A 26,874-nucleotide genomic window follows, 5' to 3' on the forward strand; every position below is an offset into this window, starting at 1 on the left:
AGATCAGAACTTGACTCTTGATGTCAAATGAGGGAGATGATTGAGGGTGTGAATGATAATTTGCATTAACTAAAGATCATGATGCCTCAAAGGCATTTATACAAGTGTTACAAAATGATTGAGACCTAAAACACATCCTTAAAATACAAGAAAAAACCAAAACTTGGGGCTGTAACCGGTTAACACAAATTGTTAATCGGTTACTGCAGACAAAACACCAAAATACACAAACAATTATAACCAGTTAACATGTTTCGTTATTCTGTTAACGCAACTCCAAAAACATTTTTTCCTTTTACGGAAGTGCTTTTCTGTCGAATGTAACCGGTTACGGCACATGAATTATTGATTTTCACTCAACAAAAAGTCACATAAATTGCAAGGGAGACTTTTGCTATAAAAAATTGCAATGAGCGTTTTTTCGAAAGATCTTTGTCTCTCGGATATTTATGCATTGCGATGAATTTTTGTGTGTTATAAAGGGTAGACTGTTGTAATATATTCATTCAGCCATATAGAAATACGAAGTTACAAAAATAGATAAATATAAACAGTTTTATCTAAATAACAACGATTAAAAAGAAACTGAGCTAGTAGTACACAATTTATAATACAGAAGTAGTCATTATGTTTGATAGTTGAATGGAACAGCTAGGGTTCTTGAAGCACAAGATCCCACTGCAAGATATGCATCACCATTGGGACAGGTTATTGAAAGCTTATAGTAATAATGCAGCTGTGATCATCTATTACTGCTTATGTTTTATTTTTCACAATCTCAATTTGAGAGAATACCAGAGACTTGGTTCACTATTGTGGTTGTGGCTGCCTTAGCCGGAGACTGATTTGTTCATCATGTATATCATATCCATAGCTGATAGTCATACTATTCTGTGAAGCATTGGATATTGTATATTCCATGCGTCTTGTTCCAATAACCTGGTAGCAAGTAGCAACCAATTCTTAAACTATCATCAATGACATATTCTTAAATTATTCAACATTGTAGTCTTTCTTGATATATGTTGTTTACCTTCTCTAGTTCTGCGTTTTCTTCACCAATTCGGTTTATCTTCTTAAGAAGTTCTTCATTTTCTTTACTACTAAGGCTTCCCTACAATGACATCAATGGAAATCGGTAAATGTTTCGTGGAAAACCTTTGAATCATCGAAAGGAACAAGTTAAGCATATTTCTTGAAACCTTTTTGTGTAATTCATTGATCTCATCACTAAATATTTGACCCTGCAGGTAAATAAATGACTGTTACGTTATTATATTATAATACTAAAAATCAGGATCACCAGAAGACTTTGATCAACTATCTTATATATCATTCATTTAGTTCATTACGAGGACGTCAGATTAAACACTCACACTTGAATTTCAAAAAACTAATACCTTTCTGGTGCGAATGCTTTTCAAACTCATCTCCAATTGACTTTCTAGATGCTGCAGCTCAGTAAATTCCAAACCAGATAGTTCTTGGCCCATCAATTGCCTGCATTTACCAAAAAGAGAGTGTGGAATTCTTTCTTTAATGCAAAAACAATTTTCTGAAGAAAATAACTAACAGGTGTTTAATATTTTACCTTTGGCTATCATTCAAGTGCTGCAATTGTTGCCTCAAGCTTGCTACTTCTCTTTGCCAAAACTAGTTAGTAGTAGGACAATTATGAGATGTATATTTACAAATATTTAAACAACAGTCAAATCAGTGATAAGCAATAAATGCGGAATGATAAAATACAAAGATTGATAATAGAGTTCGGTCAAATCTGTCTAAGTCTTTGGACTGCCGCAGACTGCCGCAGACCGTCCTTTTTAAAAGGAAAATTTTCGCAAAGTGATTGTAATCAACCACACAACCCCCTCACTGTCCACAGCCCAAATACACTTAAGAATTTATCTCTAACACTTGAAATCTCTCAAAGTTGGAATAAATGAATCTCTTCATCCATCATCTCCTATTTATATACCTACTATTTGCATGTTATTAAAATTTCTTCATGGCCAAGTTTTCATGGTGACCAAGTTTACTTGGGTAACTATGTTTTTTTTTCTTGGGGACTAAGTTTGTTTTACTGCAGTCTTTCACTTGAAGAATTATTTCAATAGATCTTCACACCTCAATCACACGTCTGCCTTCATCTAGTCTGTTACTATAGCAAGACAATTGGAGTTGAGCACAACCTCAGGTTTAAGATGGTTACTACTTTTGTCATCATATCTATTGCATTCCTACATCCTTCAATTTTCTATAATATTAGTACAAAGAGATAGAAGACTTTATTGATTCTCAATGAACTTTTCTTAGAAGAAACACTGTCTATTGGAGGGAAGAAGCTTCCCAAGGACGTTCCTCGAGTTTCCTTTGACAATGTCTCTTTTTATTCTGAAGAGAGTGTAGCCAAGTGAAAGTTTGTTTTTCATAGAAGGTTGGGCCTGAGAGAAAACTCCCTGCTGATGCACAATAGTGCAATGAAATTAGAGCTCCTTAGGGATGCTCAATTTGTGAAGACATGAATTGTCAAGGACATTACTTTGCGTTTTCTCCTGTTGTTATTAATGATTATCTTGGTCGTGAAAGACTGATTACTATCATCCGCCTTCCTTATTTGAAGACCAATGTTATATAGATGATTGGGAATGTGCACGAGGACTGACCTTCAAAAGGACTGCTGGTAGTTGCAAATATGAGTGTGAAGTATGCTATCTTGTACAAAATTAGATTGGTCAATTGGGCTCCATCATCTCCTGAATCGGGTATCACTCCTAGTCTTTTTGGTCTTTTGTATCAAATAGGTACTCGTGTAGTTTTTGATTTTGGAGAATATATCTTCGAATAGTTTCATTAGAAGAAATTTTTGAACTACCTAATCGATTAAATCATAAGGATAATCGATTAGATGAAGCAAAATTGATTATGATAGTGTCTTAATGATTGATAATAGATCTCTATTCAATAATTCCAAAACGGGCACAGATAGTCGATTATTTGTAGTACCTAACCGATTAGACTTAGGACCTAATCTATTAGTTTAGTTAATTGACCCATGGATCGTTTTCTTTTTGAGTAGTTTCTTCTCCTATATAAACGAGGCACATCTCCTCTTCATTTCACTCTGATATTTGAGATTTATCTAATTCTTTGCAATTTCTCTCTCTCTCTCTCTCTCAATATTTTCTTTTTCACCAAAGTTGCATTAATGCCTTGTGAGTGAAAAATGTTCTTAAGTAAAATGTTGTATTGGTGTCGTTCAAGAGTGCGATACTCTTGAACAATAAAATTTGTATTAATGCCTTGAGATTAATCAGTCATAAAATTTGTATTAATCTCTCTCAATATTTTCTTTTTCACCAAAGTTGTATTAATGCCTTGAGATTAATCAGTCATAAAATTTCTTTTTGGTTCTAGAACTTAGTCTGAAAAAGTTCTATTTTGTTATTGAGATCAGCCCTTAAAATCTCTAATTGGTTCGTTAGCTAAGCCTGTGAAAAAGTTTTCTTTTGGTTAGGGATAAACCATTGAAAAATATCACGATTCACTTAAATCAAAGGTTCGTGGGCATAATCTCTGTTGTGAAAAACGATGTCAAGAATAAAATATAATAGGGAATTAGGGAAGATAAGAAGAACACAAGAATTGATTATAACTGCTATTCTTTTACTTTCTCTTAGAAAATAAGATTATAAGTTTACAAGAATAACATATAACCTCTGTCACCCTAAATTATGATTTGCTGTGTTCAATGATGAGAGACTAGTATGCTATTTATAATAAAACCTAACATACTAACTAACGTGCTTTTCCACAAGGCCCATTACACAAGCCAACTTAATAAACAAGCTAACTTAACAAATTATGATTTAAACACTAAACCTAATTTAACATGCTAACAACCTTAGCATCTTCGACACAAGCATGTGAACCAGCTTGGACTTCATGCTTAGTCCTGTCAAACCAAGAAGCTACCCTTCGACCATACTAGCTTGTAATCATGTGTAATAGCCTTTATAGAGTGAGGATAAGGAAAAAAACAAAGTAAGATAATTTATCCTAGAATTTTAGTTTATCGTATTTTTATTATCTGTATAATTGTTGTACTTCAAGTCTATATTGGATTAAGGTTTCAATCAAATATTTTCATTTCTTTCTTATTCATGTTCTACTTTCTTTAATCGTTATTACAATTACCGTGTATGTTATATATGATTTTAATGATCTCATTCTAATTACAATGTTTGAGTAGACCGTTAGGGGTTTAGGATCATGAGGATTGTCTCATGATAAACATCGTGTAAATTCCTAAAAATATGTTACAAGAATGTAGTAAAGTTTGGTTTTGGAGTTTATGTTTTTCATGAATAATTCTTTGCGGAAGCAAAGGCGGGTGAGATGTCATCTACACGCTAAAAGGGCGTGGCATGACATTTGAAACTAGAAAGACCAAACTTTTGATACCATCGTATGCTTGCAGCGTTTCACAACCCTCTTGTGCTTGGAGTCACTTGTCCTACAAGTGACATCAGAGTCTAACTCCTGTTAAAGACTTATCATCCTAGGAGGAAAAATGACTTCAAACTATTCACTTAACAAACTCATATCCTTTAATGAAGAAGGGTATAGTTTATGGGAAGATAAAATGAAACTTTTCTTAGAAGGGGTGGATCGTGGAAGGCCGTGAAAGAAGGTCCATTTGTTTCTACACATGATGTCAATAGTGTTGTAGCAAACAAACCTAAAAAGGATTGGACCAAGGATGATAAATAAAATGTGCAGTGCGATTTGAAAGCAATGACTGTCATCACTATCACTCTCGGTCTTTATAAATTTTTGTGAATTTCTCACTGCCAGAGTGCAAAAGATATGTAGAACGTCCTCCAAATTACCCATAAAGGAATTAATGAGGTAAATAGGGCAATGTTGGGAGCACTAAACCCATTAGTATGAACTTTTTAGGATGAAACCCAAAAAGAATATAAGTCAGATGCAAACACGGTTTACACACATCGTGAACTTGAGAACTCTGAGAAACATATTTTTAAATGAGTAATTTGTTGTGAAAATTCTTAGATGCTTAAAGCGTAGCTGAAAACCTAAAGTCATAGTGATTTTCAAATTTAGATATGTAGCAACTATAGTCACACGCACCCTTTTTGGAAAATTGTCGGAACACGAGATGAAACTTAAAAGATATGCCATAGATGAGGAAGAAGAAAAGAAAAGCAATAGCCTAGCACTAAAAGTCGAGGAATCCAACTCCGACGGTGACATATCTTTGATAGTAAATAACTTCAAAAGATTTCTTAGGAATGAGAAAGATGAGGAAAAAGTCACCGTGATTTTCAAATTTAGATATGTAGCAAGTATGGTCACACACACTTTTTTGGAAAATTGCAGGAACACGAGATAAAACTTAAAAGATATGCCATAGATGAGGAAGAAGAAAAGAAAATCAATAGCCTAGCACTCAAAGCTGAGGAATCCAACTCCGACAGTGACATATCTCTGATAGTAAATAACTTCAAAATATTTCTAAGAAATGAGAAGCAACAAAAGATGAATAAGAAAAAGATGAGGTAAAAGTCCCATTTGTCCCCACATGCTACCTTTGTGGAAAAATATGGCACAAATGCCATGTTGTTCTTTAGCTAAAAATGCAAATTAGAAGAAATATAAGAAACCCCATAAAAAGGTCAAATACTCTTACATCACATGAGAAAATAACAAGATTAAATCTCCACATGAAGAAGAAGAAGCCAACATCTGTCTCATGACAAATTATCAAAATGATGAGGTAACCTCTTTTTTTTTCTTCTTATCTTGAGCTTTTTTCGCATTTGTAAGAAGCTAACAAAATAAACAAGCAAACTGAAATGTATTGTCTCTATATCCAAGGATCATGTTTCTTCTCTTGAATCTAAAAATAAAATCCTTGAGAAAGAAATAAAAATTCTTAGAGAAAGACAAAAGGATCTAGTTCCAAAATCTTCCACTTGAAACGAAAAGACTGAACCTGACAAGTGCAACGAATGTGATACTTTGAAAAATAAAATTTGCAATCTTAAAAAGACACTGGTCAAGTTCACCAAAGGAAGAGATAACTTAAATCTTCTCTTGGGAAATCAAAGAGATTCCTATAACAAAGTCGGTCTCGGCTAGGAACCGGAAAAAATAATAGTAAGAACTTTATCAATATTTGTGTTGCCAAATTCACCCCTCACTACAAAACCTTAAAATATAACTATTGTAAGAAAGAAGGACATATTTCCATGTTATGTTTTATCAATAAAATTCATGAAAGCAAGGAAGGACATACTTCTTCATATGTTTATAGAAAACATTGTGAGCCCACAATAAAAAGTTCACCTGCTTCATTAAATGCTTATATCTCTAGTATAAAGACTAAAGTAAACAAATAATCTAGAACCCAATATGATATGGGTACCTAAAGTTAAGACCTAAGTTTTATTGCATGAGTGGTTTACAGTATCAGACGCTAAATGATACCTTGATAGTAGTTGTTCAAAACAAATGATTAGTGACAAAACCTTATTCTCACCATTCCTTCCTATGAAAGAAGTTTTTGTATCTTATGGAGATAGTAATAAGGGAAATTTTTGGGTTTTGGAACAATTGGTAAGTCCCCCAGTCCAACAAATGGTGAAGTTATCTTAGTTAAAGGGCTAAAGAATGATTTACATAGTATAAGTCAATTATGTGATAAAAGTAACTATGTAATTTTGATTCTTCTTATTGTTGGGTTATGAAATCTAAATTAAATGAAACTTTGTTTACGAGTTCAAGAAGTAGAACTACATATACAATGAATTTAAATAAAATTCATTCAAATGATGCATGTCTCCTAAGTAACGAGGATGGATCTTGGCTATGGCATACGAGGATAGCTCACATCCATGTAGATCAATCAAACAAGATCTTCTGCAAGGATCTCGTAGACAATATGCCAGACTCACATTTCAAAAATAACAGATTATGCGACGCGTGCTAAAAAGGAAAGCAAGTAAATGTCTCTTTTAAAGCAAATAATATTGTTTCTGTAGATTCTATACAACTGCGTAACATGGATCTTTTTGTCTATCTAAAGTTACAATTCTTGGTGGAAATGTCCATGCCCTTGTAATTATGGACGATTATTCTCGCTACATATGGATATTATTCTTATCCTAAAAAAGAGATGCTTCAGCTGCCTTTCGAAAACTAGTCAAGGTTATCCATAATGAAAAAGGAATGCGTATTGCATCCATTAGAAGTGACCAATGGTGGAGAATTCCAAAATGAGAAATTCAAAAAAATTCAGTAACGAGAATGGTATTCAGCACACCTTCTCCATTCCACAAACTCCCCCAACAAAATGGAATAATGGAGGGGAAAATAGATCTCGAGAAAAGCATGCAAGGATGATGCTCAATGAGACCAACCTTCCTAAATATTTTTGAGCCGATGCAGTAAACACTACTTATTATGTCATGAATCATATCTTAATAAGAACAATTCTAAAGCGGACGCCCTATGAACTTTATAAAGGAAGAAAGCCAAATATCTCTCACTTACATGTTTTTGGATCCAAATGCTTTATCCTTAACAATGGGAATTATAACCACAAAAAATTTAATGCAAAAGTTGATGAAGGCATATTCTTAGGATATTCCACTTTGAGTAAATATTTTAGAGTATTTAACAAAAATACTATTACAACAAAAGAATTAGTTCACATTACCTTTGGTGAGTCTAACCCTAAACCATAAGAACTTGAAATGATTGATTGTGAATGTAATTTAGAAAAGACAAAACTAGAGGAAAATAATCAAGAAACATATCAAGGTCAAAGCCAAAATCAAGTCATATATGAAGAATGTGTTCATGTTCCAAACATAGATACTCCTTCAGATCTTAATATCTTCCAAAAGAATGGGGGATAACAAAAGACCATCCAATTCAAAATTTCATTGGAGATATCTCTAAGAGAGCCACCACTCCCTCTATAAGATATGTAACTTTGTGGTCTTTGTTTCATAAATTAAACAAAAAGGAATCGACGAAGCTATCCTTGATGGACATTGGTCTATTGCCATGCAAGAAGAGTTAAATCAATTTGAACAAAACAATGTTTGGGAACTCGTTCCCGAAACTTCAATATAATGATTGGTACCTGATGGGTCTTTCGCAACAAGCTAGACAAAGATAGAAATAGTTTAAAAAATAAATCTAGACTCGTTGTGAAAGGTTACAATCAATATGAAGGAATAAACTTTGATGAAACATATGTTCCTATGGCTGGATTAGAGGCTATAAGGATGTTATTAGCTTTTTCATGCATCATGAATTTCAAATTAATTCAATGGATTTAAAAGCGATTTTCTAAATGGTTACATCCAAGAGGAGGTATACGTTGATCAACCTTCTGACTTTATTAACTCAACCTTTCCTAATCATGTTTTTAAGCTCAAGAAAGCCTTGTATGGTCTGAAACAAGCTCCTAAAGCATGGTAGAAATGTCTAAGAAAATTATTGCTTGAAAAAAAATTCCAAAGAGGACAAGTTGATACTTTTTATCAAGAAAATCAAACCTGGAATTTTCTTAGTTCAAATATCTGTCGATGATATCTTATTTGATGCTGCTAACGAATCCTTATGCAAGGAATTTGCTGAAATGATTCAGAATGAAATCGAAATGTCAATGATGAGGGAGTTTTGATAATTCCCAGGACTTCAAATCCATCCAACTATGGAATGAGCTTTCATCAATCAATCTAAATATTGCAAAGAACTACTTAAGAGGTTTGACATGGAGAAGTCAAAAGTAATAACAACTCTAGTGTCAACATCAACACCCTCAGCAAGGACGAAAATGGGAAACTTGTTGAAGAAAGAAAATACCGAGTCATGATAGGCTCTTTTCTCTATCTCACCGTAGATCATCCTAATATCATGTATGTTGTATGTCTTTGTTCTTTCTTTCAAGCATCCCCGAAAGATTCACATATGAGTGCAGTAAAACGTATCAAAAGACATCTTAGTGGTAATCTACAAATGGGTCTATAGTACCCCAAGGGAGTAGATTCTGACTTAGTTCGGTACACCAATTAAGATTTTATTGGGTGCATATTGGATAGGAAAAGTATCAGGGGTACATGTCACTTACTTTGGAACTCGTTTGTCTCTTGGCAAAGTGAGAAACAAACAAGTGTCATGTTATCCACATCAGAGGTAGAATATGTTGCTGCATATAGATATTACTCTCAGATTACCTGGATGAAACATCAACTCAGTGATTACAATGTTTATCTTGGAGTTGTCCTGATAAGATGCAACAACACTAGCGCCATAAACCTCACTAAAATCCCGATTCTTCACTCTCTAACTAAACGTGTTGAAGTTAGAGACCACTTTATTAGGGATCATGTTAAAAAGGGGGAATGCATACTTGATTTTGTGGCCTCATCTAATTAAATTGCAGATAATTTTACAAAAAATTCTTCCTAAAGAAGGCTTCTTTTTCATAAGAATTGAACTAGGATCCCTAAAAAAACCATGCATGGGTTAGTATACTTATGTGCCTTTCTCCTTCCTATTCCTCCATTTGTCTATATGATGATTCATAATTTATGTGTTAAGTTTATTTTTTTCATTTTTACTTATGACTAAGGGAGAATTATACTTTCAACTCATGTGAGGGGGAGTTTAACCACTTTAAATTTATCTACTTATATTTTCTTTTACCACAACATCCCTGAGAGATGAATTGTCATTATAAAAAAAAGGGAGAATTTTGATCTATATATGCTTATAGGCATGAAGTTGATGATCCTTCTGACAATCTTCGTAAGTGTTTTGATGATGACAACATTAATGATTTCCGATGTTGGTGGTAATAACTTTTTAACTATCTCATGATGGTGATTAACTTGAAGACATGTCAAACCTCATCAAGTAAAAGAGTCAAAGTTCTAATGAAGTGCTTATATGATCATTGGATATGGAAAAGGAAATTTAAAGCCTCAGAGTTGTGAAATAGTGGAAGTGTGAAAGCTCGCTTGGTTGTGTCTATCTGAGTGACTAGATTCTTGTGAAAGTAAAAGAGTAACTCCTAAGATACTATGAAAACTCGTGCATACACTTAAAAGATCTTTTGAAATATATTTTTACCTATCAAAACACCTAAAAATGCTTTTAAGCCATAGTCAGGTGATTGGAAGACTGACAACTTCATTATAAGAATTTTTTTAACTAATCGATTAGGAGACTCTATATCTAAACTTTCCAAAATGGGCACAAACAACCAATTGTTTCTAGTACCTTATCCTATATAAAGGAGACATCTCTCCTCTTTATTTCACACATGAATTTGACATTTCGCTAATTCTTTGTAATTTATCTCTCTCTTTTCTATATCTCTCTCTCTAAATATTTTATTTTTCACCAAATTTGTCTTAGTTCCTTGTGAGTGAAAACTGTTTGTAAGGAAAAAATTATACCAGCGTCGTGCCATTATTGTTACTTTAAAGAGTGCAACACTCTTGAAAAATTGAGTTTGGTTCTTAAGATTAACTTTTCATAAAATCTTTGTTTGGTTTTTGAACTTAGGCTAGAAAAGTTATGCTTGGTTATTGAGATCAACATGTAAAATATATAATCGGTTCATTAGCTTAGCTCGTAGAAAATATTTATTTTGGTTAGGGGTAAGCCATTGTAAAATATCTTGATTCGCTTGTATCAAAGGTTTATGGGAATCACATAAAGAAGCTCAATATTATAGACAAATCACAAGAAGATCTCTTAGAACCGGTAGTAGACAAACATTCGGCTGAACTTGGATAAATAAATGGAGTCATTTCTCTAACCCTTTTATTTTATTTTATTTCATTATCTTATTAAGGAACCTGAAGATACTCATAGTACTCCTTCAATGGATGTCACCACTAAGAGCCCCCTTCTATAGTCACTATTAACATTATTCCACTTAATAGTATTCCTCCTAATATTGTTCAAGGTAAGCCCTTTGAATATGTTATCTTTAGTGATATTACTATTGCTAGTACTGAGAATTATACTATAATTGAGGAAAGAGAAGTTAGAGATGATACGTTAGATTAATCTAACAATTCTGATCAAACTATTGATACTTTTAATGACTGTGATCTTCCTCCTAACGACAATGTAATTGATAATCACTTGAATGTTATGATTCCCACCATAAAACTAGTCCTAGTGATCCCATGCATGATGCCCCCACTGAATTGATCCTAAAGAAGTTTGTGAAAATGTTGATAAATCTATCAATAAAGATGTCAATGAAGATAGAGGTCACAATGATGATAAAGATCACATGGAAGGTGTAAATGTTTAAGTTAGTCAAGCAGCTAGTGAAGATATTAGTAATGATGTTAACAACAATGAAGAAGCCAGAGAAGATGTTAGTAATGATTTAAATAACATTGAAGAATCTAGTTAAGATGTAGGTAAAGGTTTAAATGGAAATGAATAGGAAAGTCAAGAAGTCGTTGTAGATGACCTAAATAGTGTCAGTAAAGATGTCAATGACAATGAAAATGTCATTGAGGAAGTTGATGAGATTTTTAGTAAATATGTGAATAATAATGCTATTGAGATTGTGATTGATTACATTGCTCATGAAACCCTTGCTGCAATAAAATCCCTCGGGAAACCAAGAAGGTAACAAAAGATGAAGTTCTTTTGGCTTCTTTAGCTAACCCAAAAAATAAGAAGAAGGCCTTTGCTGCTAAGAAAAAGGTTGTAATTGAGAAGAAGAGAAAGAAAGCTAAGAAAAAGGAAGACTATTGTTAATAAGAAAAATGCCGTGGTTGAAAAGAAGAAGAAGAGTAATGATAAAAAAGAATAAAATTATTGAGAAGAAGAAAAAAGGTATTTAAAAGAGGTCTTGGTAGAACAAAGTTATGAAGAGAAATGAGATTGTTCCTAGCATTATGGAGAATGATGTTTAAGATCATGACAATGATATAATGTTTGACATTGAATATGAAGAAAACTAGGTTGGTTAGACTGCTAAGCAAGCTAAACTGTCTATTGAAGAGAATAAGCTTCCCTAGAACATTCTTTCACTTTCCCTTGATAATGTCTTCTTTTATTGTGAAAAGAGTGTAGCCAAGTGGAAGTTTATTTTTCATAGAAGGTTGACCCCTAAGAGGGAACTCTGTGTTAATGCATAAAAGTGCAATGAAAATATGGAGCTTCTTAAGGGTTCTCATTTGTTGAAGATTGTGGTGAATGTTGATCCTTATTATATTAAATTAGTGAAAGAGTTTGTTGTCAATCTTCCTAGTGGATTTAATGATGCTGAAAGTTGTGAATACAGGAAAGCCGGTGTTGGAGGACACTACTTTGCATTTTCTTATACTATTATGAATGTTTATATTGGCCACAAAAAGACTGATTAATTCTAATTACCTTCCTTCTTTGAAGACCATTGCTAAAGAGACCATGGAAATTTACATGAGGAGTGGCCTTCAAAAGGATTGTTGGTAGATGCAAATCTCAGTACAAAGCATGCCATCTTATACGAAAAAAAGATAGGTCTAGGCTCCATAATCTCATGGATCAAGAATCACTCCAAGCATTATCGGTCTTTTGTACCACATAGGTACTCGTGTAGTTTTTGATTTCGGACAATATGTGTTTGAATAATTTGTTAAACATGTTGAGTCCTATGTTGTCAAAATTCCAATTGGTTTCCTTCAATTTATGTGGTATATTGAGTTCTCAAAATAATGATGTTGTCTCAAGTGAGTACAAGTTTGGTGCTACCACTAGTGTGTTAAACTTGAATTACAATTTATTTGTTGGGAAACATAACATTGACATTACCATTCCTACTATTGTTGCTATTGATGAAACTGATTTGGGAATTGATAAAGATATGTTGGAAGTGGGTCTTTTCTCTAGATTTGTGTGAAGTCATATTCTCAAGGCATTAATTCATGAAGCAAAGAATTTGCAAGAGATTATTTCTATGCCTTTTAAAATGAAAAAAGTGTTTATGAAGGAATCATCAAGATGTTAATTCCTTAGTCTGTTGGAGGAGCTTCGTCGACCCATCTTTCTATTCTTGATTTGAGTGATATTGCACATGTAGATCAGACCGGAGCTTTGTCTAGTTGGAGAGAGGAAGATATTGATGATAATAAGGATGGAACTGCATATAAGGACTTTGCTACTTCATTTTTTTTATTTTCCTTGATATTTTGTTAGTTTTTTAGGATTTATTGGTTATGGTTAGGTTTGTTTGTTTGTTTGTTTGTTCTATTGTCTCTAGATTCTCTTTCCTTTGGATCTTTTGAAAAAAATAGGGGAGAAATGACACATTTCTATTTTGTTCTAGTGTATGTTGGATGTTTTTGTTGCTTGGATGAATTTTGTTATTAGTTAGATTAAATCTTCTGTGTTCTATGTGCTCTGCTCTAGAATATGTGCTTCAATCTTTGCATTGTTACTTTGCCTAAAAATAATCAAAGTGGAAGTTTTTTTATTACAGTTGGTTGACATATTTTTGTAGATAACTTGCCTATCAAGATGTCTTGACTTATGGGGAGACACCATGTCTATAGTTTTCACTGCCGCGCGTAACTTAGAAAATGATGTGATCATTTCAGCATTTATTAGAAAATTTAATTTTTATTCAATCAAAAGTGTTTTCAGCAAGATGTCTTGACTTTTGAAGGAAGATTTTATGTGTGCCATGATTGAGTTTCTTTGAGTACTTATTTTTTGTTTACTGTGTAATACTCTATTCTAGAGAGTTTTTCATATTTTAGGGAGAGATAATATTTGGTCTGTAATTGTGATTTTTGTTACAACATAAATAATTAGCTTTTTCAAACACTTGTAGAAGTGTTTGATTGAAAGTAAAGGGACCTTAGATTCATGAGGAGTCTGAGTTGAAATTCACAAATAATATTCACTGCTACAAAAGACATCTTTCGTAACAATCACTTACCACAATCACATAACCAATCGGGATAATATATGTTCATTAGGCGTCTTTTATTTTTAATTTTTAAATTACATATAACCACGACCACATCGCTGTGATACATTAAGAGTAACATGCTTCAAAACCCAACACCCGCAAGTTTTGTGTTTTTCGTTAATAAAAGGGTGTGTTCCCTTTATTTCTAATTTTAAATAAAAATTAAAAACTTGTCACCACGGTCCAAATTAGCAATTGTGGTGAAATATCAGGACATATCACCACAATAGATTTTAACAACCAGGGCCGGCGATAAGCAGGTGCAACAGGATCAGTTGCACAGGGCCCCCATATTTTAATGGGCCTAATAATTTTAAAAGAAGTGTAGCCTTACTAATTTGCATTATATATATAATAAATGATTCAATTAAACTACGCATGTCGTTAACTTTTTGACCGGATAGAACAAGGAAAGTCATAAAGTGAAATCAATTATTTCATTTTTAAATTAATTATTATGACAATGAATGAAGTATAGTCTGGGTAGAAAAGAAAACATTTTTTTGTATAAGTATCTATAAATTCTTGCTTTCAATATATTGCTACATAATTTTTAAAAAGATGAAAGAAGACTATCAAATAAACCTATTATTTTAAAAAATAAAGATTTATTTGTTAGTTTATAAATAAATAAATTATATAAAATCTAAAAATTGCAATTAACGGTGATTTTGTTAGGCTTTAATAATAGTATTAAAACTATAAATTTTCAATCAATAATAATAATATATTAACATGAGTCAAGAAATAATACTATAAAATTAAAAAATTATAACCCTGTTAAAAATAAAAATTTATTAAATTTTATTTAGTTGAATGTTAAATTCTTTTTTTAAATAATGTTATGAAAAAATAATACATTAAAAAAAAGAGATAATAATAATAATAAAATCTAATTTGAATTAATATATAATTATATTTTGATATATAATTTTAATTATTATAATTATATATATTTTTAATTAAATTTTTTTATATTAGAACAGGGCCTTTAAATTCATTGGACCGGCCCTGTTAATAACCGTTGTGAAATATTTTACCTATATAAGCTAACTTAGTTCACTTTAGAACAGACTGCGTTGTAAGTGTGAAACCCTAACTTCTCTTGCTTTATCCCAACCTCTCAAAACTCTATCCTAATTTTACAAAACTCCATTATTTCTTTTCAAATCTTTTCAAATAAAGGTAAATATGTAAATTATTTCTTTTCAAAACTCCATTATTTTATTGTTGTAAGAATAGGTGTGTAAACTTTTGAAGTTAATATTGATGTCTGTTTTTTTATTAAGTATGTTTGATACATTTGTTGTGTTTTTATTAAGGTTGATATTAGAGTTTGACCTAACCCACTCTTACAAAACCGGTTGGTAAGGTGAGGAGTGTCATTCTATTTAAACTATTTCAATGTTCTATCTCCAACGAATGTGGGACTTTAAGATCTTCCTAATGGTGGGCGGCCCATGGTTCGATCAATAGGCTTTGATACCTTATTAGAGTTTGACCTAACTCATTTTAACAAAACCGGTTGGTAAGGTGAGGAGTGTCACTCTATTTAAACTCTTTCAATGCTCTATCTCCAACCAATGTGGGACTTTAGGATCTTCCTAATAGTTGAGTTATGATTTTGTAAATAAATGATGTTGTTTGTTGATGAATGATTTTGTTTTGTTCATAAGTTTATGATTTAGTTTATATATTTTTGTTGTTGCAGTATGTTGATTTTTTGTTAGGTATGTTGATAAATATTGTTGTTGATGTATGTTTGATAAATGTATTGTGTTTATTTTAAGGTTAGTTTATGATTTTGTAGATAAATGATGTTGTTTGCTGATAAATGATTTTGTTTACTTCATAAATTTATGATTTTGTTTATATTTTTTTTGTTGAAGTATGTTTTTTTTATAGGCTATGAAATTCTCATTAACACAGAGTATAAGGGACACTCACCCAATTTACAAAAAGTATTCAACACCGAACCTCATAAAAAATCTAGAGGGTGTTGGTTCCAAAAGAAAAAATACCAAGGTACAATAGATTTGTGGTCCATCATGTTCCACTGCCAAGATATCAACTTAACCTTGTCAACGATGTCGGCGACACTAATCGGTTCAGCTTTGAATATAATTGCATTCCTTTTGCACCAAATTGCACCAAATTTTGTTGAAGTATGTTGATGTTTTAGTTAGTTATGTTGATAAATGTTGTTGTTGAGGTATGTTTGATAATTGTGTTGTGTTTATGTTAAGGTTAGTTTATGATTTTGTAGATAAATAATATTGTTTGTTAATAAATGATTTTGTTTTGTTCATAAGTTTATAATTTTGTATACATATTTTTTGTTGAAGTATGTTGATATTTTTGTTAGGTATGTTGATAAATGTTGTTGTTGAGGTAAGTTTGATATTTTTAAATTACAGTTATAACTTTTCAACCGTTGTGAAATGTTAAAAAAAATTGAAATTCTGGAAGTGAGTATCTAACCCTTGACCTCCACATTTTACTATGGTTGTTTTTTTAAAAATCATAATGATATGTAACACGTTATTGGGTTTTTACTACGGTTTCCATCCCGTGGTGGTAAAGCTAGCACATACTACCACACCTTACGTTACCACGGTTGATCAACCGTACTGGCATCCCATTACGAACCTTGGTAAAAGGGCCTTTCTGTAGTAGTGATCAGGAAAAAGGCACTAAATTAGGAGAGTTTAGATGAGACTGTCGTGTACTATTGACTACTTAAATTAGTAAATTTTCTTTTCTTTGAGATACAACCCTCCAAACGTAGGTTGCGTTGCCCCGAATAACATTACTAATTGAAGAGAATTTGACCATGTTTTTTTATGATAACATGTGTGGTTTCTTGTTGTTTGAAAGTAAATTCAAATCAGAAATTAATATGATGTTCTAGGTCTAGTTTCTCTCTCTTTTTGAAATAGTTGTTCCTTGAAGATAAACAACAAATTGACTTTAGGATAATAGTTTTGTTCCCTCATCCTTAACCTCTTATTCATTGATGGACTCTTGAACTTACTTTTGAAGTGACCGTCTTTTAGAAGTTCTAACACATTATAATTTTTGTTAGGTTATCAATTCTTTAGGGACTGAACATGATGAAGTATTTTTTATTAGGGCCTTTATTTATGAGCAACACATCTTGTGAGAGACACATATATTCATAAAAAAATTAAAATGACAGGTATGTGAATTCTCTTAATTTTAAAGTGCTCAATCTCCACTTTTAATCAATATGGGACTTTCCCACACTTGTTTTTCAACACTTTCAATTTACACTTATTTTTCACAATAATCCCCTTCAAATTTGAGTTTAACCATAATACTCCCTCTAAAGAGAAAGTTCTTTCATACTTGTACCGTCATTGATACTTTTTCAACAGGATATGCCTCCTATCCAACAACATGTGCGGAGGACTTTCGATACAAGTGAGTCGATTTTTCACTCGAACCAATGACATGTGATACCATTGTTAGGTCATCTATTCTTTGGGGATTCAACATGGAGAGAGAGTGATAGATAGATAGATAGATAGATAGATAGATAGATAGATAGATAGAGAGAGAGAGAGAGAGAGTGATAGATAGATAGATAGATAGATAGAGAGAGATAGAGAGAGAGAGAGAGAGAGAGAGAGAGAGAGAGAGAGAGAGAGAGAGAGAGAGAGAGAGAGAATCTCCACAAAAATCTTAGTTATAGGAGTCACCTTTCTTATAAATCATTTATCTTTGACTTTTTTGTTTTTGTTTTTTAGCACGATAAGCAATTGATCTTTTACATAGGGTTCAAAAATTTATGCATAATAATGTTGTATCTTCTGGGTCAATGGACGTAGATTTTTAAAAATTTGGTTTTGTTATCCAAGAAGGTATATTTACGAAACTTGTTGTCCATTTATCTTTTATTTTTAAATAAATTTATTGTATTTTAAATATAATTTAATTAAAAAAAATGTCTACCCTATTCATATAAAATGCAGCACTCACATAATTGTGCACCAAAGAGTAGTATATAAGGTTTTTTAAACGAAAAGTATAATCGAAATAAATATAAAAAAGTTAACCGCAAGAGATATAACAAACCCATTACAAATTATTAAAACCAAATATAACATAATGCAAACATTATAGCTTATCACTAGACAATATAGAGGATTCATATAGTATTCATAATAAAGATAAAGTTCACCTTTTCCTCATAGTTTGTATTACCTTAACGTTCAAAGTAGTATCTATTGCCCGATGGTGATCCTTAGTTAACTTATTATAACAATCGATAATTGATTCCATGCTACAAAAAATTCTGATGTTAGTACTTAGTACTATGATTATTCTGAATCTAAATTAACACCAATAGTGTAAGCAAATGTCTTCTATCCAATGGTTATTTCCTCAAGTTCTATAAAAGTAAATTCTTCTTAACACAATAAAAGTTGAAACATGATTGGATCTGGTGTACCTGGAGCTTGCAAAATGATAAAGCTTATGAGTAGCGGAGAACAAAATCAATCCAACTTGTGCATCACAAAGAATGGATAATTCTTGAGCTTTTTTCTTCAGCCCTTTTCTTCGTTTTGAGAAAGTCACTTGCCTGTTAGTCAAATTCTCAATCTTTCTGATCACAATCTTTCCTCTCCCCATCTTTATTCAATTAGGAGAGGGGATGCTGAAACTAAAAAGGGTGTGTACTAGGGTGGAAAAAGATGGTGTGTGGGAAAGTGGTTTTTGTAGAAGTCCAAGGCTGTTTATGTTGTGCTGATCGAGGAGTTTAAGGTTTTGGTGTGTGGGCCAATGGGCGTTGAGCAAGTACAGAAATCACAAAAAAGAATACATACAGTACATATGCTGTTTGTAGGAAAATGACAGCATGTCATATATATGATGGCGTGTCGATGAACGTATGGTATAATGGGACTGTAGAAACCCTAGGGGTGTTCGCGGGCCGGTTTGGTTCGGTTTTGAGAGAATCCGATATCCAAACCGATTAAAATTACATGGATTGGTTTGGATTGGATTTATAGATTTTTGCGATAAAGCCCAAACCGAACCGAACCAAAAAACAACGGGTTGGTTTGGATTGGATTGATCGGGTAGATAAATAATACAAAAATATTTGAAAAAAATAATTTATTTATGAAAATTAATTTTTCATGATAATATAAATAAATAGAAATAAATAGTATCAATAGTGTTCAATTATAAATATTAAACTAGCACTTTTTCCCTAATAGATTAAAAACATCTAACAAGAACAATATCTAACATAAAGACTTTTGAATCTATAATTAGTTACTTCAGTTAATATGATAATGAATGTGTTTCATAACTCTATGCTCAATTACCACAATACACTAATAATTTTCTAATAACTAATTAAAATAACATAACTTATCCACATACAACATTTCACTTTTTTCTTGTTGAAGTTGAATGTTTAGTAGTAATTTTTATGGTAATTAGTTATGATTGGTTTGGGTTGGATTTGCGGGTAGAAAATTGAAAATCCGATGCCCGAACCAATTGCCATTGGATTTCATTGGTTTGGTTCGGTTCTTGCCCGAACTGAAAAAATGTCCAACCCAAACACTATGGTTTGGTTTGGATTGCGGTTTGGTTCGGATTTATCCGAACCAATGAACACCCCTAAGAAACCCTACTTGATTAGGAATCAAGTCAAATAAATTATTAATCCTAACATTTCTTTTAGAATCTCCTCAACCATAGTACATGTATGTTTTTTTTTTTTTTAAAATTAAGTATATAGACAGAAATTTAAAAATTACTATAAGTTAAGCTTGGACAAAATACAACCACCCCACTTATTAGATATCAGCTTTGACAGGGTTTGGAGAATCTATCTTGCCACCCTTAAGTTTTATATATATATATATATATATATATATATATATATATATATATATATATATATATATATATATATATATATATATATATATATATATATATATATATATATATATATATATATATATATATATATATATATATATATATATATATATATATATATATATATATATATATCACCTTCTATTTTACATTATTCCTAAAATATTTTTGATATTATTTATTTAGAATTTTTATCTTTTTTGAAAAAAAATTATTATTGTCAAAATTATGAAAAAAAGAATATCTTTTTGGTTTCTCTTTTTGGCCGATACCAGATATTCTTTATTTTTTATAAAATTTTAGTATCTATTTACCAGAAATTTTAAAATTTTTGGTGCGATTTACTAGAGATTTTAAAATTTTCAGTAATTTTACATAATTCATTACCCCGTCCCAGAAATTTCATAAACTTCCCGTAGAAAATCATTATCAGAAATTCCAAATTTCCAATGTGTGCCGAAAATTTCTTTAAAACTTGAAATTTTCGGTATGGCAGATGAAGTTTTTCATATAGCGGATATTTCAAATTTCCGGTATTAACTTTAATTGCTGCTACATACCGAAAATTTTAAATATCCGATACCAGAAATTTTAAATTTCCAGTATGTAGCATCAGACACAATAAATTGGTAAATCCAACAAATTTTTGGTATTTATATGAAATTTACGGTACGGTACCGAAAATTTCAAAAAATCCGGTATTTTGCAGGGATAATTTGGTAAAAACACCCTACTTGGAAGGGTGGTATGTATAAAATGGGGGTAGCAAGATAAATTCTCAAAGATTTGGATTGCTTGGATTTATAGTTTAGATACGGACTTTGACAAAAGGTTTGGATTGGTTCGAGTTATGGATGAGACAAGAGTGAACAAATAAAAAATTTGAAATTGTCCTTCTATATTTTAGAAACATATCTCCAGAAGCATCTAAAATACACACAATGCTTCATAAAGTAGGTCATCCACCCCATTTTTGTTAAAATATAATCAGGAGATGCATCTCTGTAAAATTTTAAGGGTGGTTCCGTAGATGCATCTCCGAAATAACCCCTAAATGTATTTGGCAGATTTTCCCTAGGCAACAAGTGTCCTTAATAGATATTTTTTATTCAATGATGATTATATTAATAATATATTAACACCATGCTAATTATACTAATGCAATTCAAGGATGTTTGATATAAATTCAAACAATAATACAAATCTAAATGTCACCACAATACAACTGTTACCAAAATACAAATAAAAATAAACTACTAGGTATTTTGAACCCCTCTGTTTCTCCTATGTCATTGCTTGTACCCTAAGGCATTCACTGCCTCAAGTAAGATGGTTTATAAGGCGGCCATACCAGGACTTCCTTCTGAAATGCTCCTCTCTCAATGTCATCTCTTATAACCTACACAATACACTGACAATCCGACAACAAGTCCGGTGTGTGGTAATCTCTAGCTTGCTCGTCTTCCAATATCTCCTGATGAGCAAGTCTAGGAGCCGTAATCCCGCAACATATATATGGTGTCATGTAAGAATGTGACACTCAATAGAACCATTGGATATAGCCCGGTGCATAAGCCCATGGGTTACTTGATGGCACACTGTGTGCCTCATTTGGTACCAGATGACTATCGAAATAATCTAGTATGACATTAAGATCTCTACGACAAACTGTCAGAGGAGAAGATACGTAGGGATGTCTTAGAATTATTTGCTGATACCCGAACTATCACATGATCTACTCACGCATATGTGGATACATCAGGTGTGACTCACAAGCCAACCATCAAAAGTAGAAGGTTATGTCGTCCAAGAGATACATTTGATGGTGGCATTCATATGGGTAAAAAACATATGTAATATGCTACAATGCGGTGAATAAACACCATATACGACTTTATCGCATGATTCCTTATGTACAGGAAAAAGGCGCAAGCATGGGGCCAATCCTCATTGTACTCCTTCTCATGTTCCCACTCAGATATGCGAGGAAAGTGAGAGATAATCCATGTTTGAAAATGGTTCAGATAAAATATTCGTAATAAGTGTAACACAATCATTGTAAAAATATTAGTAACGGTAAAGGATGCAAATAAAATATCGTAAACAATGTGCAACTTCCAATAATTTATTTTGTCTTTTAAAGACATGCTTCACCTAGTTTGGAGTACATATAAATCAAATACGCGTCCCCTAGTTGTACTCGTGGATCTGCTCTAAATCGGTGAAGTATGTCACTTAGACTACATCGACGTAAGTTGCATTTTTATCCACAAAATATTCTTATGCCAACCAAGTTTAGGAAGTATGACCTTAATGTACATGTTGTCTGTGGATTCGAACTTGTTCATGACCATCTTCGACCTCCATTACCACAACCAAGTTGGATTTGTACAGGTCAGCCAAGCATGAAAATCGGGCATGAGCGTCTCTCATGGCATCAAGCTCCTATTGGGCCTCACTTGGGCCAGCTTCCAATAAGTTTACCATCAAATCAAATGCCTTAAATTTTCCGATCTAGGAATAACTTAGTAATCTTCTCCTAATCAGAAGATGTAGAAGGCATGAGACATCATCAAGGGTGATGGACATATCACCGTGAGGGATATGGAAATAGCTACAATCCATTGACCAAATTTCTCACAGAACCCATAAGACTTTAGCACTTTGATCAAGAAATTCCAACTCATTGTATCAAAAGCGTTTGAGATATCTACCTTGATTGCAAGGTTTCCAGCATGACATCTATCATTGTATCAAAAGCTTTTGAGATATCTACCTTGATTCCCGTTACTTATTCCACTAAATAAAGTTTCTTACTAGGAATCAGTCGATTACTGTACTCTTTTGGACCTAAGCCATAGACGGGTAGGCCGACCGTATAAATCCAAATTCTAATTTACCGTAAATGTCACATGGAGTCAATTAAACCGGGTGATAGGGGATTTAGAAATCTGCAATGGATTTCTCTAGATCTTGCAATTGTGTTTGAAAAACAGGTTCACCGTGTGCTAATGAAAAATCTGCATCAACTTCTTTGTACCTGATATAACTCATGGCACGAAAGAAATGTTGAAAAAACTCTAGTAAATTATTCTCATAGTTAACATACCTTCCCAAAAAGGAGTGCAAGCCTTCACGACGAGAGGTCGTCTTAAATCCAGCAAAGAAATTGCCTCTTATGTGATCTGCAGCCCACATATTGCATTTTGCATACATGTCTAAAACCCATGTGTTTTCTTGCAAACTGAACTCTGCCATCAACTTTTTCTTCCTTGTAGCCTTGTCTATAATACAAAAATGTTTGTTGTGTTGCTTCACCATTTTTATTCTTCAATATCTTGCTCTTTCTTGCTGCAAAGCCACGTAAACCTGCATACCAATTGTAAAACATAAATGCCACCTCCATATTTAGAAAATGATATTTCATCACATCTTTAATGCTCATATTTTTTAAATTGATTTTCCAAATGTCTTCCACGCCGTTAACAGCAAAATCAATATTGAAATCAACTCCGGATAATTCATCTTCTAAATCCTCCTAAATTTTGATGCTCACACTTTTATAAGACAAATCATTATTCTCCACTTCCTAAAAATTTATCAAATAGAAAATAATTTATCTTCTAGAGTTACAAAACATTGCAAATCATCAAGGAGAAAACAATATTCGTATTAATTATTTATTTATTAATTATTTATTTATTTATTAATTATTTATTTATTAATTATTTATTAATTTTTTATGAAATTTATATTTTATAATTTATAAATATAATATGTATTTGAATCAATATTTAATTATATCTATTTTTTGGATGTTTTTATAAGAAGAGTAAAGTAATTAAAAATATATATTAGATTTTTATTTAAATTGACAAAAACTTGTTTATCATTTTTAGTTCACCATGGTACACAATTTTATCCACAATGTTAACTTTCACCTTTAATTTATGTAGATATTGTTGAATTTGTTTTGATCAGTAGATTGTCCGTGTTTTAGAGTTTACTTCTTAGGATTTATCATGTTTTAGATTCTAAAATTTAAAAGGTTAAAATATATTATACGTTATAGATTTTAAAATCTGAAAGATATTTTAAGATTTTAAAAAAACTTCTGAAAAATTAAAAGAGGAACAAAAGAAAAACTAAAAATTATGCCGACCATTTATTTTCATCATGATGATTTAGATAATAGAGTTTTGTTGACAAATTTACAAGAAGACACAAAGACAGATTTCAAGAATGAAGGCCATCCATCCAATGATCTTAAAATCACATATATTAAAATTATTGAGTGCATAAATTTCAACGAAATCATCTTATTTTAACAGGACAAAAATAAGCTAACCATTTGTGAATGGATTATTTAGCTCAACTGACATTTATCACTATGGACCAAAATCATTGGAGTCATCGCTCATTCTTCCATACTGCAAGGATGGCAGACAAGAAAAAGATTATTAATGATAAATACTTAAATCCTAGTACCTAAGTCTTACTTACATATGATGATGATGATGATGATGATAATGTTCCACACAATTTTTTGAATAGGCTATCTTATTTTACAGTCACAAATGGTTTTTTTGCATATTAGTCTTCACACTCAAACTTTTGTTTTCTGTTATGCAATAGGAACCATTTGCACTTTCCAAATAATCTATCTTGCAAACTCACTATCATTTGATTACCCCTACTTTAAGAATGGTGATGTCAATTGGGAAGGAGATGCTTCTCCTTATAAAGGAACTATTCAAATCACTTCCAACACGCTTGATCAAAACAACAATTATAGTGTCGGTCGAGTCACGAGTTTTAAAGAGATGCATCTCTGGGATTTGAAATCTGGAAACCTTTCTGACTTCACCACCAATTTTTCCTTTGTTGTTTTTTCTAACACGCAGAATTATGGAGATGGAATGGTATTCTTCATGGCGGATCCAAATCTTCCACTTTTGAAGAATATCAAACAAGGTGGTGGTCTTGGCCTTGTGGATGGAGACCAAGTACTAGAATCTACTCAACATTCATTTGTGGCAGTGGAGTTCGACACTTTCAATAATCCGTCGTGGGACCCTGCAGGTGAAGGCACTCATGTTGGTTTGAATTTCAACTCTATGAGGTCTAATATTACTAAACCATGGTTGGCAAATATTCTTAAATGGAAAGTTTACAATTGCAGCATTGAGTACAATTCCAACACTTTTAATTTGAGTGTTTCATTCACCATGTATGATGATGATGATGATGAACCAGTTGAAGGGTACATATCACACAAGGTTGATTTGAGAGATTTATTACCAGAGAGGGTTATTGTTGGCTTCTCTGCTGCAACAGGGAGATTGTACGAGGTGCATACTCTTCGATCATGGTCATTTCATTCAAGTCTATTAAGTGATGAGACCAGATATCAGATAATGGCCCCAATTCCCAGTCCTATGATTTCTGAAAGAGATAACAAGATAGGATTGAAGGTAGGGCTTGGAATTGGTACCGGATTGGCTGTGAGTTTATCAGGGCTAGTTTGTACTCTATTATGGAAGAGGTGTAGAGGAAGAAAAAAAGAGTTTGGTTTTGATCTTGACATGGATGACGAATTCCAAAAGGGCTCTGGACCCAAGAGGTTTTCCTACAATAAACTAGTGAGTGCAACAAATAAATTTTCAGAGTCAGATAAGGTGGGGCAAGGTGGTTTTGGTGGTGTATACAAAGGTTACTTGAAAGGAATGAACTCCTACGTTGCTATCAAGAGGATATCAAGAGAGTCTAGACAGGGAATACTAGAATATGCGACTGAAGTGAAGGTCATAAGTCAACTGAGACACAGGAATCTAGTACAACTTCTAGGTTGGTGCCACAAGAAGAATGATTTTCTTCTTATATATGAGTTCATGTCAAATGGAAGCTTAGATTCTCATCTGTATGGTAAGAAAAGCTTCCTGACATGGACGGCGAGGTATAACATTGCATTGGGCTTGGCTTCAGCATTGCTTTATTTACAGGAAGAATGGGAGCAGTGTGTGCTTCACAGGGACATTAAATCAAGCAACATTATGTTGGATTCATGTTTCAATACTAAGCTTGGTGATTTTGGTTTAGCTAGGCTTGTGGATCATGAGAAAGGGTCACAAACCACACTTATTGCTGGGACAAGGGGTTATATTGCCCCTGAATATTTCACATCAGGAAAAGCTACTAAGGAATCTGATATCTACAGCTTTGGGATAGTGTTATTGGAAATCGTCACCGGAAGGAAAGCTATTGAAAGAGAAGAAAAGGAAGGTCAAATAAGTGTTGTTGAGTGGGTTTGGGAGCTTTATGGATTTGGAAAGTTCCTTGAAGCAGCTGACCCTAGGTTAGGTAGGGCATTTGATGAGCAGCAATTGGAACGTTTGGTGATAGTTGGCCTTTGGTGTGCTCATCCAGATTACGTATTTAGGCCTTCTATAAAACAAGTGATTCAGGTGCTCAAGTTTGAGTCTTCTCTGCCAATTCTCCCAGAAAAAATGCCTGTGCCAACCTATCTTCCTCCAACAATAAAAGCGCTTTTTTCTTCATTTTCGTCCACCTATTGGACAAATAGTTAGAAATAGACAAAGTGTAACAGTCATTGGAGCAAAAAATGTAACTACTATTTGCAACATATATGTTCAATTGCTTTTTTCTTGAGCAAATATGCATACAAATGACAAATGTATCTATTACCCAAAATCATGTTATATACCATTCTTATTTTTTTCTTTTAAAAACGATGATGACACTGCATAACAATATCAGCTTGCTCTAAATATTACACAAGCTCAGTTCTGTCTAAGAAAAAAACATCGTCAAAAGACATTCATACAAAATTCAAATGATGTACCGTCAATGTGAGATGACTAAATAATATTCCTCGGAGTGGTAGAACTTCTATATTA

At 32.5% G+C, this 26,874-nt stretch overlaps 2 protein-coding genes across 2 annotated transcripts; one reads left to right on the forward strand and one right to left on the reverse strand.

Annotated features, from left to right (window-relative positions):
* Positions 1-1,385: 1,385 nt before the first annotated feature.
* LOC131631348 (MADS-box transcription factor 23-like) lies at positions 1,386-18,815 on the reverse strand. The gene is made up of 4 exons (XM_058902139.1): positions 18,507-18,815; positions 18,260-18,338; positions 1,592-1,653; positions 1,386-1,500 (listed from the first exon to the last, which is right to left on the reverse strand). The coding sequence occupies exons 1-4, from the start codon at positions 18,686-18,688 to the stop codon at positions 1,386-1,388; spliced, it is 438 nt and encodes a 145-aa protein (XP_058758122.1). The 5' UTR covers positions 18,689-18,815.
* Positions 18,816-24,315: 5,500 nt separating this feature from the next.
* On the forward strand, positions 24,316-26,676 carry LOC131631370 (L-type lectin-domain containing receptor kinase IX.1-like). The gene has a single exon (XM_058902165.1). It carries the CDS (start codon positions 24,535-24,537, stop codon positions 26,542-26,544), a length of 2,010 nt encoding a protein of 669 aa, XP_058758148.1. The 5' UTR covers positions 24,316-24,534; the 3' UTR covers positions 26,545-26,676.
* Positions 26,677-26,874: the final 198 nt, after the last annotated feature.

The sequence above is a fragment of the Vicia villosa genome, unplaced genomic scaffold (genome assembly GCF_029867415.1).
Source record: "Vicia villosa cultivar HV-30 ecotype Madison, WI unplaced genomic scaffold, Vvil1.0 ctg.000816F_1_1, whole genome shotgun sequence".
Taxonomy (NCBI): domain Eukaryota; kingdom Viridiplantae; phylum Streptophyta; class Magnoliopsida; order Fabales; family Fabaceae; genus Vicia; species Vicia villosa.

Coding starts and splice junctions, on each gene's coding strand:
- LOC131631370 (XM_058902165.1), top strand. CDS start 24,535: ATGGTTTTTTTGCATATTAGTCTTCACACTCAAACTTTTGTTTTCTGT.
- LOC131631348 (XM_058902139.1), bottom strand. CDS start 18,688: ATGGGGAGAGGAAAGATTGTGATCAGAAAGATTGAGAATTTGACTAAC. Junction 1,654..18,259: donor ATACTACTTTGAACGTTAAG/GTAATACAAACT, acceptor ACTACTAACTAG/TTTTGGCAAAGAGAAGTAGC. Junction 1,501..1,591: donor CACTTGAATGATAGCCAAAG/GTAAAATATTAA, acceptor TGGTAAATGCAG/GCAATTGATGGGCCAAGAAC.